Source organism: Falco naumanni, chromosome 8 (genome assembly GCF_017639655.2).
Source record: "Falco naumanni isolate bFalNau1 chromosome 8, bFalNau1.pat, whole genome shotgun sequence".
NCBI lineage: Eukaryota > Metazoa > Chordata > Aves > Falconiformes > Falconidae > Falco > Falco naumanni.
Genome location: NC_054061.1, coordinates 26,636,966 through 26,657,813, shown reverse-complemented (window position 1 = coordinate 26,657,813; position 20,848 = coordinate 26,636,966). Strand labels below are relative to the sequence as shown.

At 39.9% G+C, this 20,848-nt stretch overlaps 1 protein-coding gene across 6 annotated transcripts in view; it reads left to right on the top strand.

Moving 5' to 3' along the window:
* ARHGAP15 (Rho GTPase activating protein 15) overlaps positions 1-20,848 on the top strand; it is a 348,344-nt gene that overhangs the window by 316,621 nt on the left and 10,875 nt on the right. For all 6 annotated transcript variants that reach the window (XM_040603145.1, XM_040603147.1, XM_040603149.1 and 3 more), the window contains one exon: positions 7,300-7,405. In XM_040603145.1, the coding sequence (XP_040459079.1) occupies positions 7,300-7,405 (106 nt within the window). The remainder of the gene's footprint in view (positions 1-7,299; positions 7,406-20,848) is intronic.

Here is a 20,848-nt window from a genome sequence, read left to right as displayed (position 1 = left end):
GATGGTTCCTATCCAGCATCCTAATTTTCACTTAGGGTGAAATCTGAGAAATGCTTTTCTACCTCATCCCCGTGCATCCTTCCACCCTGCTACAGGTTTTCTCTGTTCCAAATCGCTGTCCACCCCCAGGTTCTCAACCGACAGGCACTTTGGAGATCATGGGTGAGAACCAGAGGGATGCCAATGGGAGCCCATCCTCAGCACGGGAGGTGGGGGCAAGAGGAGGCTGTGAAGGAGAGACGAGCAGGGATTTCAGAATCTGGCAGTGCTGCCTTATCATGCTTCCAATGCTTCACACAACAAAAAAAAGTAGTGATGGGCCACTGCTGTGGTAGGGCAGAGCACTGCTGCTAAAACAGCCCTTTAGCCAAAAAAAAAACAAAAAACAAACAGTTGGGGAAAATACCTATATAAGAGAATAAAGAGGATTCCCAATTTCAAAGGCATACATAATCACACCCCAATAGGTTCAAGAAATGAAATTAAATTATAAATAGTAACCTTATGGATGCAGCTTCTGTATCTGGAGACAATTTTTGAAAGTGTGAGCAACTATTTGTCTGCTTCTGGAAAGGAGTGCAGGTCAAGCATCGTAGCGTCGTCTCTCTGCTGGCTTTAACTGCTGTTGGGGAGGTGCGTTACGGCCTCGAGTTGTGCATTTGCAGAGAAAATATCACACCGTCCAGATGCTCAAGTCTGCTCTTTCTGTGCAGAAAACCCCGCACAAATCTGTAGCAGTGTATGAAATACCAGGAAAGAGCTCAGCATATTTTTCTGATGCTTGGTAGAAGTTAGCAGTGAAGTACAATCATTTCAGTCGGGACCAGACTATCATTAGCTATCAAAGTCCTAAGTCTAATTAACCCCCCAAATTGACTGACAAAAGATCATTCCTTTTTTATGCTGCCTAACTGGTTGTATGTACGCTGGGCATGCAGTACCTAAGTCAGATGCTGCTTTGTTATAATTAGGGCAGCAAATTTTGTTTTCTGTTTGGTACTTGCTGTTACATATTGCATGTAATGTATGGCACTGTTAAGGGAAAAAAATTGGAGTCAAAGTGCCTGGAAAGTTAGGTCTGCTCTGTAGCACTGTGAGATTGTTGACATCTGCCGAGGTTGGAGAGCTCAGTAAGCAGGAAATGGGGTGTCACTCTGAGTGGTAGTTTACCATTATCCTGGCATCCTAATGAAGTGTCTGCAGTGCACAGAGCTTCTGGATGGCATCTTAACGCACGGCTAAGCAAAAGCACTTCTCTCCTTGTCACTGTCATCCATCTGCCTGCACCCTACTGTAGCCAATGGGATGGAACCATGCTACAATGTGCTATAAGCCATTTAGAGTTGCACATTGCATAATCAGTCCCATCAAATATGTAAAAAATGGCTATTATTGGTTATTTCCCTCAAACTCTGGCACCTGGAGTTTGATACATTAAAGTTTAACTTTTCTAAGTGCTGTTTTTTCCTATTAATTCCACATATATTTTTGTTAAATGGGACCGAGTTGTGAACTCATTGTCTTGGTCTTGCTAATGGATCACAAAAGTTGTATGAATATTCATTACAAAAGCCACTTTATATCACATAGGATGATCTATCAATTGCCCATATAGAGAGGTTTCACACAATTCTCATTTTCTTTTGCAACATCTATTTCTGAGGCATGAATAAAAAGTAAAATCAATTCAGATCACAAATTGGTTATTTTCCTTATAGCAAACATTAGTTAGTTTGAACACTTCTTATAGATTTTTTCTTAAAACAAGAAAATATTTTACAATGTATCTGCACGAGACGATTGCCACAGTGTACTGCAAGTGATTAAAATTGGGACTTTCATGCTGTATACAGTAACATTAAAATATCCTGACATTAGAAGTGACACAATTTATCTATATATTTGTACATTAAAGTCTGTGTATTTCAGCCAGCATGACTTCCAGAATATGAAGACTTACCAAATGAAAGCAGAGTTTGGGGCAGTTGACATCTCTGGGAAAAAAAAAAAATCAAGCCAACAGAGCACTCTCTTTTAAGCAAGTTTTCATTCCCTGATAACACCAAAGCTATCAAGGACTGGGGTTAAGCATTGTGTGACACGGCAAGCTTCTAAAATGGGCAAGAGCAAGATGAATTGGCTAAGTCGGGTGTTTATTTATACAAACAAGAGGGCAGAACATAATTTAGTTGCATCAGAAATTTTTCACAGACATTAAAACTATAGCAAACATAACAGCGGGGATGCTTGCACAGCAGCACAGTGGGGAAGCTCACAGAGCGTCTGCCCACACTACGGCTGGCTGTAGCCAGCGCCATAAGTCTCACAATTTCATTAGCACTCGAAAATCCACCTCCACCACTCAGCTCCGATTAAAACAAAACAACAAAAAAAATGAAATAAATGAAATAAACAAACCAAAAAAGCCCCAGACAAGACCTGTCTTTCTCTCGGCAGCTGAATCAGTCACAAATTGTTGGAAAAACTCTTGGCAGGCAGATTTTGCTGTAGCAACAGTGTGTGACGTTTTAACCACAGCAGAAATCTAATTCAAAAAGAAACAAAACAAGGTGAGAAGAGCTGTGTAAGAAAATCAGAGGAAACCATGCCTAAAAAACAACAACAAAACAGATTAGGTGGCAGATCAATAGTTTGATATTTTATGCAGAACCATAAATCACTGGTTTTTTCCAGCAGTTCAGCTGTGAGGCTCGAGATCATAAAAAGAAACCGTGGCTCGTGATAAAATTAGGCATTAACGTGAGCCATAAATGCCATTTAACATTAAACATGCACAAGCCACTGAAATGCCTGGTAAAGGGAAATGGGCGCTATAGTAAAACTACACAGTCAGTCGGACATGAATAATGCAGCAGGTCTGAGGAGGGTCACAGGTCAGACTCCAGTACCTTACAAAATAATGAATGCATGTCAGGTTAGAGACATACATCCCTTCCTAGCAAACGTGAGTTATTGGAGATAAACCCTGGACTTCCTGTTCTGAAACAAAGTGGCTTGTTGTAAACATCTACGTCCATTTAAAATTAATGATTAAAAGAAAGATTCGGTGGGATTTGCTTAAGTATTCTTTATGGACAAGAATGCTAAAGGTTACTTTCTTCATTCATTTCTACCCAGCCACTGTTAATGTTACAGACACATCATGTTTTCCTCTGTGCTCAAATGTTTATCCAAAGCTCATTTACAAAAGAGCTTATATAATATTAAGTAGGGTTTTTTTTCAATGCATTCTTCATTTAAATATAAACAAGAGAGCACCTCCACAGTTTTGCTCCGTTAAAGGGAGCCAGCGCTATTTTTAAAGGCATAACCCAAATTCTATATATATGTTCTATGAAAATATTCCATGGAAAACCATCTGCAATTTGCTTTAGAGTATCCTGCTGAAATTATCACCTACGTCTTCTGTATTTTAACAAAAAAAACCAAAACAAAACAAACAAACAAAAAAAAACCAAAAAAAAAACCACCACAAAAGGGATTAACCATCCTTTCAGTCTTTATTTGATATATGTGATTATGACAACGCTTTTCCTTTAGAAATCTTCACAAAGAAAGGAGAGTCTACCTTTACAAAATGGGCATCTTTTCCCCAGATTTTCACCAATACTTGCAAGGAAAAGAGTATAATGAAAAATAATATTGTTTCATTTTATCAAAACAGGTCTGCTTCATTATCTAGGCTTAGCTGGAGAATTTAACAGCTGTTCAGAGTGTTTTCCTTCCATTGCACCCTGTTCAGAACATAGCACAAGGACCGGGGGTACCTTCTCCACAACTATTTGTACAAACCCTTGTTTAAGGATTTCCTCCCTCTGTTTGAGCATGGTAAAAAAAAAAAAAAACTCAAAAAAAATATTCAAAAATCTTACTACTTACTGAAAGGGGAAAATTTCTAGGAAAGTGGAACTCAAGGCTTTACAGAAATAAAGCAAATACATAGGTATTGCAAATGAAACATAAGATCTTGCATCTGATCTGTTAAATATTCCATCAACAAGGTCAAGAGTAAAGACAAGCCCAGCCACAAAAACTGAGGCGAGAGTAAGCTTTAATAAAAAAAATGAACAGTTTATCCTCTTCAGCTTCTCAAGTGGAAAAACAAATTCTTTTATACTAGAGAAAAATCAAGCGTGTATATAGCATTTAAAAAACTCACCAATATCAACCATTTTAATGAAAGAGTACCCAATATTTTCATGGAACTATAAAAGGGAGCGAGACTAAGTGTTACGGCAAAAAGCCTGGGCTCAGCAGCTTTGTGTGGGAAATGGTGAAATGTGACTGTGATTTATAATGAGAAAAGGTATCTACAACATACAATTTTCTACCTAGCTGCAAATAATAATTCATAGTGATGTCCCTTCCAGATAAAATACCTTTGCAATGTAGGACTCATGTGGTAAAATGATCATGATAAATGTCAGACCAGTGCAGGTAACGGCTTTACAAACCATTAAGATTAGCTGGCTCTTTTTTTTTTGATGATAACAGTAACCATGCTGTGACTCTATGTGGTAATAATATCTCAGTACTGATAAATGCCAGAGCCAGGCAGAGGTGTTTATCATTCCCAGTTCAGAAATGCTGACTAAAGTTACCACATGTTGCCTGTTTTTTCTTCTTTTACAATAGACTAACAATTAACAAACAGACCGATTCACAGAATAATTTTATGCACAATTTCTGCATTCTTTGTGCTTTAGTGCCTGCCCAAATATCTCCTCTCCTGCACACCAGTACTGATGACTTTGGTACAGTAAGCCCTAAAACAAAGCTTTCTACCCTCGCCATTCTCTCAATAAATAATTTATTTGTAAATTACTAGCACACTTTTTAGTTTGTTTCTTTTACAAATACACCTGATAAGGAAGTGTAGCCTCTGTAAGGCTGTTTCTGTGGGGAAGGTGGTTACCAAGCTGATTATCTGTGTTAATCAACACAGAGCAGAGACACATCCTTCAAGAGAGCACGATAAGGCTTTACTGTATGGCAGTTCCTTGCAAATATTCTCCAAGGACAAACAGTGAGCCTTTCCTTCCACTGAGTCTTTCCCTACCTCACTATTTCAGTTCCACAGAAGTCCATGGAATTATCAGGAGAAAACAGAATTGGGAAATAAACTAGTTGAGAAGCTTTTTTCAAGAAGTTGCAGCACAGCCAGGGCAGCCTCAATCTAAATGCAACTGATCTAGTAAGGTCACAGCATGTCTTAGTGTACCCAAAGTGGGGCAGGGGGCTGGGGAAGGGGCTGGGGGTGTTGGCCTAGGGAGGAGGGGGCTCAAGAGGACACCTTATTGTTCTCTACAACTACCTGACATGAGGTTGTAGCGAGATGGGGTCGGTCTCTTCTCCCAAGTGACAGGACAAGAGGGAACGGCCTCAAGTTGCACCAGGGGAGGTTTAGGTTGGAGACTGGGAAAAATTTCTTCACTGAAAGAGTTGTCAAGCCCTGGAACAGACTGCCCAGGGAAGTGGTGGAATCACCATTCTTGGAGGTATTTAAAAGACATGTAGATGTGTTGCTTGGGGACATAGTTTAGGGGTGGACGCGGCAGTGTTGGGCTCATGGTTGGACTCAATGATCTTAAAGGTCTTCCCCAACCCAAGCAAGCCTGTGATTCTGTGTACGCACACCAAGCAGCACAAATAAAAAGCCCACAGGATTTGTACCCCCTTTCAACAATCAATTCACTTCTGCAAATTTCATATCATTTTCATTTGCAGCTTCAGCCATATTTCCACCAGACAGATTATCCATAGAGCAAAAATGAACAGTACTAATGGCTTGGGGCAGAAAACACCAAGGGTTTTCTGGGTTGCAAGACTGGGGGAGTTTGTGCTGCTCAGAGGTGAATTAGAACAAGAGTAAAATACACAGAAAGCGTGTTCTTCATTTCTGTTTAACTTCATTATCACTGTTGTCAATTGCATGACTTCCTATAGAATAAATCCATATAAAAGTTTGGCATTTTTTACTGGAAAATAATACCTATGTATTGACTACACTGAGCTCTTGTCTTTCATATCTAAATAGATGCTCACATTATAAACAATAAAGATCTATACATCCATATCTGTGTGTATGAAATATTAATCAGGAATTAGGAATACATGCTGAGGAAGGAATATTATGCTAGTAATTTTAATTTTAAAATTCAGCTCAGTCACAGGAAATTTTTGGTTGAAACTTTTTTTTGATGAAATATTTGAATCGAGACACTAATCACCATGTATGCTTATGCAGCACCTACTGCAACTGGGATTCAATCCTGATTGAGATCTCTGGGTGACAGGGTAATATGAATATTAAAAAGAAACATATACAAAGAATGATAGGTGATAATTAAATCATAGATTATAAGATCAGATAAGTATTCTCAGGTTATCTAGGGCATGTAACATGCAAGATGTTTTCCCTACTTCAGACCCACTGGCACCTTATCTAATCTGTTCCTAAATGAAAGCACAATTGCACATGACTTTGCCTTAGTTGCAACATCTTATACAAATCGATGAAAATAACAGTCAAACCTTTCTTAAGAAAATATGAATCGTGCTAAAACAGGAAGGTATATCTTAACAAAAAAGATAGCAAAGTTCTTATCACCTCAAAAGATAGATTAAAGCCCTTAGTACTGCATTTTTTATTACTAATCATGTTTGAACTACAATTTTTTTCTTGCAGAAATTGCAGTTTTGAGATGCTGCAGGTATTAGAAAATAGCTACCGTGAAGTAGTTTCTCAAAATAACTGATCATCAGAAAACACGACTAAAAAGAACAGCAAATCATTTTACATTTCCAAACATAGTGGGATGTAACGTTAAGGATACAGATCCATAAATACATCTGATTTAATTATGATGACAAAAAAAGGGACAACAAGGACTACCTGGGAAATGCATCCATCACAGAAGCTGCATCATTGGACAAATGTAATTCCAAAGTGAGAGTCCATTTAAGACGTGGGTCCCTTACTACTGGGAGATACTTTAGCTTAGGATGATGGTCTAAAAGTCTAATAAAATAAATGAAAATCATAAGAATATAATTCTGTGAACCAGGAAATGCTTACTGAAGATTAAGAGAGAATTTTAAATTCTTGTAAATTACACTTGCTCTCTATTAAGGTAACAGAAGGTATGATATATTCTGGTTTTAACCATATATTAATGATGGCTCTCCTTGTTAAGGTACCAGACACAGTACTGGGCAAAGGGATGTCCTAACATGGCACTCCAGGGGTTATTTTCTCTTTTTTTTTCACCCTCTTAGAAATCCAGGACAACGCCACTCGCATCAAATCCATAAGGAGCCTGGTAGAAAAGCTCCCTAGACCAAACTATGACACGATGAAAATCCTTTTTGAACATCTAAAGAAGTAAGTAGAACTGTGGTACTAACAGATCAATACTTTTTAAAGGACTCAGTGTGTGGTGTCCTAATCCTATTGGAAATGTCATCCAAAATATCAAAGATAATTATGTTCCTTGGCAAAACTAAGCATGATTTATGATATCTATGTATACCCTATCCTGGCTCAAGAAATCAGTATGTCTAAGCAAAAGCCAAAAGTTTTTCTCTACTAGAAAGCAAAACAGTTCTGTTTCCTTTGATGCACTCAAACACATCAGGGTTACTATGCTACAGGTATATTTCTCCAGCAACGGACACTTGGACCACCACGTTTTCACCGCTGAGATCCCTGCTTTTCGATTTTCTTTACTGATCTTGTGATATGCTGAGGCACATAATGGTAGAAATAACCTCACCGAAGAAAATACGTTAGGAGCTCTCGTACCTCACAAGGAAGCTTGTGACAACACAGAACATCTAAGAAACACTGAGGAGTGATTTTGAAGTGCATCCTTGTGGTATCTCAGCAATGTTAGGAGAGCAGAGGCAGAAAAATGACACTCTGAGGCCCGACCTTATCATTCCTCTGTGCTTTTGGAACTCATTGAGTTCTGTTTGCAAGAGATGGCAGCCCTAAAAGTCAGCCCAGGATGTCATTTGTACCTTGGGTTTTCTTCTCATGTTCCATGACATTGACAGTACAAATACCCATAGACCATGTGCTCAGAACCAAGTTGCAGCTGTTTGACAAGAAGTGGCAGACCTCAAGACAGGGGCACAGGAAGGGCAGGGTCCTGTTCCTTCATCCCTGTCCTGCTGCTGGGACTAACCAGTGCCATTTGGCACGGTCAATTTTCAGCCGGACTACCCTTAACACTGAATGGACTAAGCAAGATCGAGGGCCCCACGGAGGCCCTGTGCACAGAGGAGTATTTCATCCTAGGAATGAGAGAATGACCCCAGTGAGTGAGTAATAAAGACTCCGAATAAAAGACTACTCTGAGCTTATAATGAATGATGCATTTATACTGATAATTTCTGCTGCATTCTCCTGGCCTGTATGTGTAAGAGATGAAGATCCTTTATCTTGTTTTGCAGCTTCCAGCTGAAACTGCAAAATGAAGTCCATATAGTTGTAGGAATTTCCCCATTTCATTAAGCATGGAAGGATTTTAAGCAGTCCATAAAATGACTGAGTTTGGCCTTGCAGAAAAAGAGTTTTCTGTGTATTCATCTGATGTGCTATGTGCACACGTTCTCTCCTTCAGCAGGTTATCTAGAGAAGGATGATAATTTATTACTGTCAATGGAAGAATAATAAGGGAAATTATTTCCCGGGAAGAACCCGAGTGCAAGAAGTGGGTACATGCTGTCAGCACAGATATGCCATATTCAAAATTTACTGCACCATATGCGGCATTGATCCTAACTTGAAAAAAGTTTTGCTACCATGTCTTAGGGGAGAGATATCAGGTATACACAATAAGTCTTTGATCTCATAGTTAAATCACTTGATTGAGACTCAGGAGACGTGGGTTCAGTTCTCGGCTTTGACTGGATGTTCTAGGTGACCTTGGGTAAATCATTTAATCTCTCTGTGCCTTGGTTCCTTGTTTACAAAATGATGATAATACTTCCTTTGTCTGCCTTGGCTTTTTAGAACATAATCTGTTTGGGACAGGAATTGTTTCCTGCTGTGTATGTGTAGAATAACTGGCAAAACTGGACCAAGACTGGTGGTTTGTTGGAGAAAAGAAAATGAAAAGGAAAAAAAACTCACGCTAACATACAGACAATAAAATACCAATACTTTGGAAAGCATTGGTACGCAATACTGGGCTGGAGGACAACTCTATAGATACAGTACTACCTACATAAGCACATGCTCTTACCTGGGTATCCCTGCAGAAGGCTTGGTGAAGCTAGAAGCTATGCTGGCACAATGTAGTGGCATGGCAGGATGGAAGGCAGGAAGGTGGGATATTTGAACCATTTGGGGATCTGAGCATTATGGGAGCAATTGTCTGAGTCTCTCTGAAGGTCAGCCTTCTCTGCCACACAAACCCATCCTCAGGGAAGGACAGGGGGATTCCATAAGCTTTGTTCCATTGATATAGAAGCAGCAGTAGACTAGATACTGAAAACACAAAAAAAGAAACAGATAAAACCTGGTATGTTCTCTTGAACTTGTCAACACAAAAGACAGGGGCCAGTCCGCATGGCCTCATGGCTGCATAAATGAGACCAAGGAAGCATAAATACGTTTTTAGTGATGACATTATGTTTATATTAAGTAAATACAGGCAATGTGTGTTTGTTTAAATCAACCTAGGAAATAAGACTGGTTTGCATAGGTTACAAAACACGGAATTATATCACTTTTAGAAATACTTTTCAGAAGAGGGGTGCCAGTGTGCATGATGTGCCAACCTCACTACTGACTTGCACATTGCAGCATCCTCTTCAATCACAATGTTTTCTCAGCGTAAATCACAGCAGACTCAAAAGTTTCCAATTAGTTGAAAAAAAAAAATAAGAAAACTGGTTTGGTTTGAGGTATATTACTGCAATTTCTGTATTTTCTGGTGGAGCTGGCTGTTCTTGCACAATATTGAACTGGGCTTCAAGGGGTTTCTAGTGGGGAGAAGCTGAAGGACCACAGTTATGCTGTTTCTGTGTCATTCCCCTTTCTCCTACACCTTTCTTTCCCCTCTGTCAGACAAACACAACAGGAACAAGGCTATGCAGACCTGGGCCATGGGACTGTGTAAGCCTGTGACTTTGTACAGCACGTGAGAGCACACATCTCAGTGACATGGAGGAGCTCAGCACGAGAATCCAACCTTTGCCCAGCAGGCTGTGCTTATCCTAAATCACTGACAGCAGTGAGGCTGCACGATGGTTTTGTTCTGCAGTGATCCAGTCTGCAAGAGTAGGTTCAGATCAAGCACAAATAACAATGTGAAACACACTGCAGAAGGGTCCTCCTGTAGAAACCCAGACGAAGCAGCTGATGAGAGAATCTGCGAGAAAGGCCTGGCAGCAGGGATTAACACCAGTGCCATATATCTTTCTTAAACCGAGACCTCTGAAGTTGCAAGAAGTCACAGTACAGTGTGTGAAGCCCACAGGAGGGGGATTAAAAGCAAAGCTTGAGGTTGCAGTACCTGTTCTTTTAAGTTTTTTTGCATTTGATGGGAAAAAAACAACCCAGCAATGTCCCCTGTTCATCTTTGCATGAAATTTATTCTACTCATAAGCAGAAGACACAAAATATGGGGCCAAACAGACATATCACATAGCTCTTGTAAGTCAATACCATAAAAAAATATTTTACTAGGACTCATACTGACAATAATTGAGCACAGCTACTGTTAGGTTATTCATACTTCTTCCTGAAGATAAGCAGATCAAACAATTATATTCTACACACAGAAAAAACAACAAACCCCAACCTGAGTAGGGATTTTCCCAAATAAAGGGCTACAGAAAACCACCTGTTCTATTTGAACATGTTTAGAGAATAGTTGCTTGCTACATATATCACGTATACTGCTGTCCCATACGTTTGTGAAAACAGCGTCCCAGTTCCCCAGGACTCCACTCTTTTCTGTTGTTTATCCACAAGCAAATTTTACTGCCAAACCGAGTGAGCTAATTGTGGGTACCAGATGAAACCGATATACCTTTCTGGTCCTGTTTTGCAAGCATACGCAGGACATCAAATGATGCAGAAACCTCGTATTGGCTCTCTGCACAACCAATGCTTATCTGATAAATCATTATTTGTACCCAGTAATTTACTCGCAGAACTATAATTCAAGTGAGGCAGAAGGAGCATTTCAGCCTTTAAGGATCCCACAGTATTTTATGATCAGTACCTAACCTGCTTTCACAGAAGCATCTACAGGCAGCTCTTTCACACCCGTCAGGAAACTGAGGCACAAGGAGTATAAATGACTTAAAGACTTGGCATAAACCAGCAATACAATCTAAAAAGTGGATGGTTTCTTTTGTTTGCATAAAAGCATCTCCAGTGACCACAAAAGACTCTTTCCTCCCTAAATGCAAAATGCAGCAGGGGAGAGGAGCACCCCGGCTGGGTCCTCTGCTCCACGCTCCGAGCTGGCGAGGGCGGACGCAGCTCTGCTCCAGAAGCCATGTGCCTGCATTATACAGCGCTGTGCCTGAGCTAATAAGCTGTGCTTATTAATGTTAAATTAATGAATCTCAGCCTGCTCTGCTTATTAGGTAAAGCTCCGTGCCACCGCAAGGCAGCTCTGCAACTCCCAGACCCGAGCTGTCTCACATCTGACCAGGCTGGAGCGCAGGGCAGCCAAGCTCAGCCTGCCGTTACCCATCCGTGTAGACACCCCTGCGAAGGGATGTATTACAGACAAAACCCCTCTCCTTGCTGCTTATTTTCCTGCACAAAGGCAGGATAACGCGTGTTATTTACAAAAGTATAAAATGGATGTTGAAATAATTAAACGGGAAGACAGAGGCCAGCCTGACACTACCATCCCTCTCCCTTACGTGGAAAGCACTGAACCCAGATGCCCAACTGTGGAAGATATTCTTCCAGCAGCAGCATCTGCCTCCTTGGCAGGCACTTCAGGCAAGTTGTCTGGGGAGCTCTGCAGTTGCCTCTTGGTTTATCACGTGGATCTGTTACTGTGGCCTATCTGGCTGCCTTGTCCGGGCAGAAGCCAATTCCTTTTGATTCACCTTTGAATCCAAGAAAGTCCATCTATTGTGCTCCATCTTTCCTGTACTGTATATAGCACAGCGAGACATTTTCAGATGCCATCCAGGCTTTCTGCCCTTTCAGAGAGAGAATGATTATTTTCTTTCTGATTGCCTTCCCCCCTCCCCAAATTCTTCATTCTTACTAGTATTGTTTACAACAATTTCACTGGAAAGAATCTCCTTGTCAAGAGCGGAACTTTTCATCTACGAGGAACCAACTAATGTTAATATATTAACTAACAAAAGTCATAGGTGTTCATGCTTTAGTTGTCTTGAAAAATAACCCTCCCTCTTTCTATGAACAAAGAAAAGCATCCAGCCTTGACAAATGGAACACTCACACACCCCCCCTCAAACCTTGCAGCATGTAGCAGCTACATTCTGAAAAGCATAGGCTTTGGCAAACCACATGTGACTACCTATTAAAGATTAAAAACAGAAAAAGAAAAAGCAAAAAGAGAAAAAAGGAAAATGAAAAGGAAAAAAAAAAAGAAAATGAAAAGGAAAAAAAAAAAAGGAAAATGAAAAGGGAATAAGGAAAAGGAAAAGGAAAAAAAGAAAAAGAAAAGAAAAAGAAATCATCCTAGACAGAAGCCCACGGTAGCCCACACACCAGGACACGATGACAAGGTGATGACAAGTCCAGCAGCAGTACCCAGAATTCTGAGGGAAAATCAGAAAATAAAGTTTAAGTATGGCATCTAGTAATACTAAACAGGGGATTTCTGCAAACTTTTCTTTTTTTCTTTTTTTCTTTTTTTTTTTTAAGTTAGTGAAGGAAAGATGTAGCAAACATATGTGATTTTTTGCTTACTAAACTATGAGTCATATCAGCAGTTTCAGGCAGGCTTACATATTAAATCTAGGCTCAGAAGAACCCTTTTCTCACATAGTAGAAAAACAGACTACTTTAAGAGCTCTTAAAGCTTTTTACTAAGAAAAAGAAGAAAAATAAAGGTAAAAGTTAGTGAAAAGAAAATAATAGTCCCCAGAACGGAAGGACTAGACAACAAATCTCTGGGAAACCTCAGAGAACCTGTAGGAGACCTACAGCCCAGTGTCAGGTGGGCATTTAATTTTTCCTTCAGGAAAAATGCCCAGATTCAGGAATGTGCAGAAGCACAGAAGCCCTTAACTGAAGGCACAAGAAAGACTGTTGAAATTATTTCCTGAATCAAGACCTTTCTTTCTAATCAGGCAACTCATGAGCAGCTCTTGCCCTTCAGCCATGGGACAGCAGCAGGGAGAAAAGCTTAGCCTTACTCCTGCAAGCTTTGGGAGCAGCTGCTGGAAATGTGAGGTGGAGAAATGTCCTCTTGCACCAGAAGGATGAGTAGGTGACTGGCCAGGGACATAAAAGACTCAGGCATCTATGACTAGAATTTTAAGATTTACATGAAATGAATTAATCACTTTCTAGCTTGAGAAGGGCAAATATATATTGAGACACGCTCTTGCACATGTGATTTTGACTGTTTCAGCTATAGAAGAGTTTCAGAAAGGAGCTGGAGTAATGCCAGGACTTGTCCCATTTACCATAGCTTCCCAGGGCTCATTTTGGGGGAAGGAGAAGAGTGAAACCCCTTTTCTCTCTGCTAAATACACATCGGTTTACTTGTAAACTGGTGGACACAAGAAATGTGTGGCAGGCACAAGAGTGCACAGGACAGGATTAATAATAGCTTTTGGATTACAGGCAAACCCAGAAATCTGGTCTTTCAGAAGCACATTTATGCTTTTTTATTTTATTCACTTTGGCGTGGGGGCAACCTGCTACCAAGGCTTTTGCAATCATGTCTAATCCTTCTTTTTACAGAATAAGAGTTTTCAAAGTTCACCTCTTCCCCAAAGAATACCTTACACCTTAGGGTTTTTTAACAAGAATAATGATGAATAATCAAAACCACATTTTTACCTGTGTTTCCATATATATATCCTATTTCCACAAATGTATTTAAAAATATAAACCCTGATTTTCATAACAGTCAGGCAAGTAATTACACTTGGTACTTTTCAATGCGACCAAGCTTCAAAACGTACTGAACTGGTGTAAAAGCAAATAACAGAACGATAAAAATAATTAACACAGTTTTAATTTAAATATTTATGATACGGTTGACTGTGGCTGCATGGCACTATTGTGCTAGGTGCAGTACACAAATACACACAGACAGAGCCCCTGTTTCAAAGAACTCCTATTGTTCATCCCGCATTACTCCATATCAAGTGATCTCAAAAAAGCTTTTCAAACATTAATTAAATCTCCTAACTTCCTTTTCAGGTCAGTAAGTTTTATTATTCTAGTTGCGTAGCTGGAGAAAGTGAGAAATGAAGAGGGTAAGGTACTTGCCCATGATGACACAGAGAACACTTCTCACTTCCACTCTCCACTTCCTTCCCAATCCCCCACACCGAGCCCCCCTGGCCTTTGAAGGCTCCTCCATGTGCATATGGGCGCTGTGGGCGTACATGTGCATATGGGCAGCACATCTCAGGGAAGGCCAGTTACTGCTAAGTACTCTTCAGTTAATCAGGACCATGTGAGAGTCCTGCTTCTGGTTTGCACTCGCATAAGCTTCGGCAAAATATCGCTGGCAGAGTTAATTTATGTGATTTTGTAACCTCTTAATATTGCTCGGGGTTAGTGTTCTTTTCAACTCAAATGTTTTTTTGCTGATGAAAATTAAGAATGCTCAATTCATTACAAAATGGCTTTTTTTTGGTCCAGTCCCCCCCCTTTTTTGGTTTGTTTTTTTTTCCCCCTATTTTGGGAGATTGGGTTGTAACAGCTTAAAGTCCAGGATCAGGTCATCAAAGGGTAAATTGCAATGCTTTTCATGGTTCTGACTAAATATATGGGGTTTTTTTCTCAAAATAAGGCTGTAAAATAAATAGTAGGCTTGAAGTTTCTTGAGATATTCATTGGAACTAAAAAAAAAACAAAACAAAACAAAAAAGACTTTAACGCGAAAATGTCAGTGTTCTCTGCAAAATAATTAATATAACACAATGGGATCTATTCTACTATTGATTGAAAGGGAATTTATGCAGGTAATTCATTAAGGCTAGTGGGAGTTTGGCATGTAAATCCCCCAGCACTTTGATGGGAAAACAGACCCTGATTATTTTCTATTTTTTACAAGCTATAATATACGTACTTTTCAGTGGAAATACGTAAAAAGAAAAAACAAATACCTGTACAACTAGGGCAATGGATGGCCCTACTCTGTGAGACTTCTGAAATTATATTAGATCAAATCATTTTTCACACATTGCAAAAGAGGCAACAACCATTTCAATCACCATGTTAAAGAGAATCAATACATTTTTTGCTTCCAGAGAATGGTTTTTTTACATTCCAACATTTGCAGGTTATCATCTACATACATCTCTTTCTGTGGTCAAGTGCATGATTAGTACCTCTGACAGGGTATTGGCCATTTTCTTATGAAGATCTACAAATTCTTGTAAATAAAAACCGATCTGAAAAAAAAAATGAAGAGCAAATCTGTGGACTGGAATGCACCCTACTTGTAATGGGAACAAAAAGCTGGCAATGAAATATAAACCTAAATCACAGCAGAATGACCTACTTTAAGGCATTTGCCAAAGAGACAGTGTTTTAGACAGCTCCTCTGAAGTAGCGTCTTTATGTCTATGCCATCTGCAGATTTATTATTGTGCTTTAGGAAAAAAAAAAAAACAAAAAACAAAAAAACCAACCACGGAAAGAAAAAACCTACAGTATGGCTGAAAAAACTCAGCTTCATCTATAGGAAAGATTCCAGTACTGTGGGCACCACACCTACTGATGTGGTCCAAGTTTTTTCTTTAGAGGCACCTAATTAAGAAACCCTGACTCATTTACATGGATACGTTTGATCTAAATTACACTCCAAACCACACCAAATTAGGAGCATCTGTGAATGTGAAGTGTTTGTTCCCAGTGACTGGTAGAATAGGGCCAGTTCTGGACGGCACATGTTCAAGTGACGAAAAATATTTCAGATGTAACATACTTCTGAGACCCACTTTTCCACTAATAATTCATAATGAGTTAAACCAGTATCTCTGCTTGAACAATCATTTCAGGCTGTGAAAAAAAATGTCATTTTACTTTTTAAAGGAAGAGGCGGGGGGGTTGGGAAGAGGGGTGGGCAACAACCTACTTTAGTTGTTGTCCCTGATAAAAGCGCATTAACAGAACCATTAGCCGCAATTTCAATCTGTGCAGGGCGTGTATTATCAGATATACGTTACTCCTAAAGCCTGGACTAAAGGCAAGTATCTATGAGTGATTAGTTGTTGTTCCCAGGCAAGGCCTTCTGCCTCTGTGTATAGTATTCCATCGTTAACCCACTGTGCCGGCTTTCCTAAGGAGTCTGGGAGCAGAGCAGGGTCTCAGCCCGAGAGGTGGTACCCTTCATGCTGCGTAACATGACAAATTCAGGACCACCAGATTTCAGAGCTTTTTCAGGCTACATTGCTAAGACAATCTGACTATGCCTGTTTGCATCCTAGAAAACCACTCCGTACAAAAACGGTTCCTGCAGCTGTTAGGGAACTTTTATCCCACTTTCCCATCTCCCAGAAACAGCAAGCACAGGGGGGGAGCTGCAGAAGCCACTGGTTGCTGCTTTGCTGCCTTGCAGTCTAAACTGACAAACTAAAAAAAAAAAACCCAAAATAAAGCCTTTATATCACTCTAATTTAAGCCATAGGAGCAGCCCAAGCATCGGGGAGTGCAAATCTGAATTCCACACCGGGTTTGCAATTCCCAGTCCGCTAGCGCAATTTGGCACAACCTTTGGATTTGGCCCATAGTGTTTGGCAGGCACCTTTTATTCTTCCCATCTTTTATACTTTGTGAATAGTCTAAGTTACATAATACTGGTGACAATTTGTTTATGGCAAGCATTAGAGTCACTGTTTTATGATTACATTCAAACTTTAAGCCACATTTTGACATCTAAGGATCATCTTGCGTTCTCATATATTATATACAATGAAGGTTTGTGTTCCAGTAAGGAGGGAGGGGGAGGAACTTTATAAATAACATGACTCCTTTTGTCTGAAGAGATTTTAATACATTTGTCTGATCTACTGTTTTTGCAGTAGCTAGAATATAATTTGAATATATTAATATTTTCAGCAACTGTGCTCAGGGAGCCCAGTTAATAACTTATGCATGGATATATAGATACACTTCAGACAGAGGTAATGTTTTTAGCCCTTATGTTGGTAATACTTAGAAACACACAATGAAAGAGCCTGTTCTTTCCTCCTCTTTGTTGTGGGCATGCATTGTGATGGTATGGAGCCAGTGTTCTTTCTGTTGTCTACACAGCCTGGATTCAATAAGCAGTTATATATGCATATTATGACAATGTGGTCAAGGAAAACAGATTTTTTTACTATACCTTCATGTGCCTGTACAGTATAAAATCTGGTATTTATTTTTCTTGTCCTCATTCAATATGTTAACAAAATCATAATTTGATACAGGTTATGTTCACTTTATAATTAAAATTATAGAGTTAGATGAAAATGCAGCAAGATGTTGCTGAATGGAAAATATTTATCTTTTCATACATTACGCATTATGGTGCAATGTAAAATCATAAATCTGCGGAGTGGCTAACTCCAGCCAAGCGCACAACAACTTGCCTCCTCCCCTGGTCCACAAGATGCAACCAGTTACCTCCTCTGAGCCGAGGGTTTCTACACCCATCTGAGCCCCTCTGTCAGACAGCACTGCCACAGCCTCTCCAGAGCTCTGCGGCCTTCCAGAAGAAGTCCCCTTGCCATGGAGATGAGCCAAGAAATGGGAATTCGGAAAGAAGTTCTGTGTTTTTTACAGATCCCACCTTTTTCTTTATTTTTTACTGTCCTCCAGCTCTCCTAGCGCCTTCACGGACAAAGCGCAAACTTTTTGCACTGTGTTTTCTGTGTCAGCACTAGACTCAGCCCTACCAAACCACCTCAGGATAACACCTCATCTGCCTTGAAACTGTTCCCACTTCCCAGATCATTGCCATTCACATTGCCAAGTCCAGGCCTTCACCAAACACTATCAAAAATCACAGAGATCCCAGAAGAGCCTAGCATATGTGACAACCCTAGAGCATATGGAAGTTTTTGAGTAAGTAAAGTTTGCTGTGACCACCACTTTGTCTGTATTCAAACTTCCAGTCCAGAGAGGGTTTTCAGCAGGGCTGTAGCAGTAGTAGTAGCAGGCAACTTCAGACCACCTCCTAGGACAACCCAGATACGTTTCCATATCTGGAAAACTGTCTCCTGAAAGTGTCATCAAGAGTAAATTTCCCATTCCGCTAGAGCATGCACCCCATGGAAGTCAATTGGGCTGCCATGGACTCACTGTCAGCCCCAAGATCTCTGTCTTGGGGCAAATTATAAATCTTGGTGAACATTTTGAATATCACTTGACCACTAGGGCAAGGAACTGCTAAACCCTTCTGGGTTACATGCTAACAGATTTCCATTACTCTTTATATTAAATTTCATTTATACAGCTTCGCATCCTGAAACCCCAAGATTTGCTTCCTAAAGAGGCACTTTTGCAGTTTGTAATTCCATTTACAATTGTTCACTTAGGGTTTGACATTTTCTGCTGTAGGGGAAGAGCCACGCAGCACCTACAAAAAAAAGTGTCCTGAGTGTGGTCTTACCAGAGAGCGCAGTGTCAGTGCCCTTCTGGAACTCAAGGCAATGAAAAAAAAACCATCCACAAGGCATTTAAGCTTCCTCTCTAAGAGCAGCACACCTATGCATACCATCGACAAGCAAGGGCGTACAGGGACAGACCCATTTGACCAGCAGGCACTATCAGAAATGCTTCCCTGTGACTCTACTAGGAGCATTAAGGCATTTTACTCACTTAAGCTATGACTGAGAGGTCTGATGTCCTGGAAGGTCTTGCTGAATGAGCTGTCCCAAACCTGATGAGTATGCTTTGATATCAGCAGCAAGATTGTACTTGTTGTTCCTAAATCCTTCAAAGTCTCTCAAGCACGATTTTGGGTAGGAGGTCTAAGAGACTTGCGCATGTTTTCTCACCAGTTTTTCTAAGTGTGGATTTTGATCAGGGTCAGACAAAAGCAGATATTGGCAAGTCTGGTCACTTGGAGCTTCAAAGATGAAAGAAACACAACTACTGAGAGGTAGGGCTGCCTGTATAGAGAATAAAGACTTTTGTAAAGTGTCTAAGGCAGTTAGACCAGTCATCTGAGACCAGTACATGTGTGAATGGGTATTTGACTTAAAAAGGATTTGATGAGAAAATTCAAAGCTAGTTTAAAGCTAGGGAATATTGCAGAACTTGCAGTACTACAAAGGGTGCATCTTAGAAAGACACAATATATGGAAAATCCTCCACTCCAGGCAGTTCGTGTATTTAGTGCAATGGACTATACACGTGCACAAAAAATAAACATCAAGCTAAGGTGAGCGGACAAGACAGACAAAGTGTAAGTAGAAAAGACAATGCTGACATAGTAAATTCATTGCTCAAGGGCAAGTAAAATGTAAATAAGTTTAAAGAAATCAAAGACTCATGGCACATACTCACTAGTGCATTTAAGAGATACATTCATCCTACTCATGTTCAATATCAGGGCTGAAACAATCATGATGCTGGGAGGCATGTTAAAGCATCTTTCAAATCTGATACAAATGCAGTGCATATATATATTGCAAGAGTAGCTTGTGGAGAGCTCAGAACTGAACCTGAAAGAGTAGGAATCCTGGTTGAGGTCAGACCCCGTATAAAATCATCACTGTTGGGCAGACCAATGCAAAAGGAGTTTCATTTTAAACAATAAGGTGGTGATAATATAGGTTAAAAACAGAGATTTTATACTGGGGACCATTAATAAGCCAATATTTTAAAAGTTTTCATTATTTAAAAAAATTCAAAAGAAAGCAAGTTATGGAGTAATTATAACAGTTGGACTTGATGATCTTAAAGGTTTTTTTCCAACCTAAATGGTTCAATGATTCTATGATATAGAAGCTCACAGAAAAGGAGAACTTCGGTGAGAGTTTGCTTTCTGACTTTCATGGAATTCTTTGCCACATTCTCTGATTTCAACATCAAAAATTACTGGTTGTCTCACAATACTGAATAATTTATTTGTGATGCTGGACAAAAACAATGTGTTGTTAGCAAAACCAAGTTTTTCACAAGAAGCCCTAGACTCACCAGCTAAGATGCATTTCTGAGCAGGTTGCCTACACTTCAGCATCCCAGGCTGAAATTCCAGCCAATTGCCATTTTGGGGCTTTAAGTCGGAAAGTAAATCTGTCATATCCAGGTCTGAGTTATTTGCTGACAACTGGATTACAGTAGCACAAAAGGGCTATAATTGAAGGCTGCAAGAGGTCGTAGATTGAACATAGTCAAAAGAAGTAATTCCACTTAGTAAAAGTAGATACCATCCAAAATGAGAAAAGTTAAGCTTATATAAGGTGAAATTCTGACTCCATTCTGGCTCCCAGTTGCTGGGAGTTTTGTCACTGACTTTAACAGTAATCAAAATTTCACTCACTGTCAACAGAGATGCTGTAAAGGGTGCCATGAAGTGAAAGTTAAAATAACTGTTAACCTGGGGCTTCCAAAATACACATTCTGAGCAGGGACTGCTGTCTAACTCAGCGTTTTCCTGATGTAGCAATGCAGACAGCCCTTCTGGGGACCGAG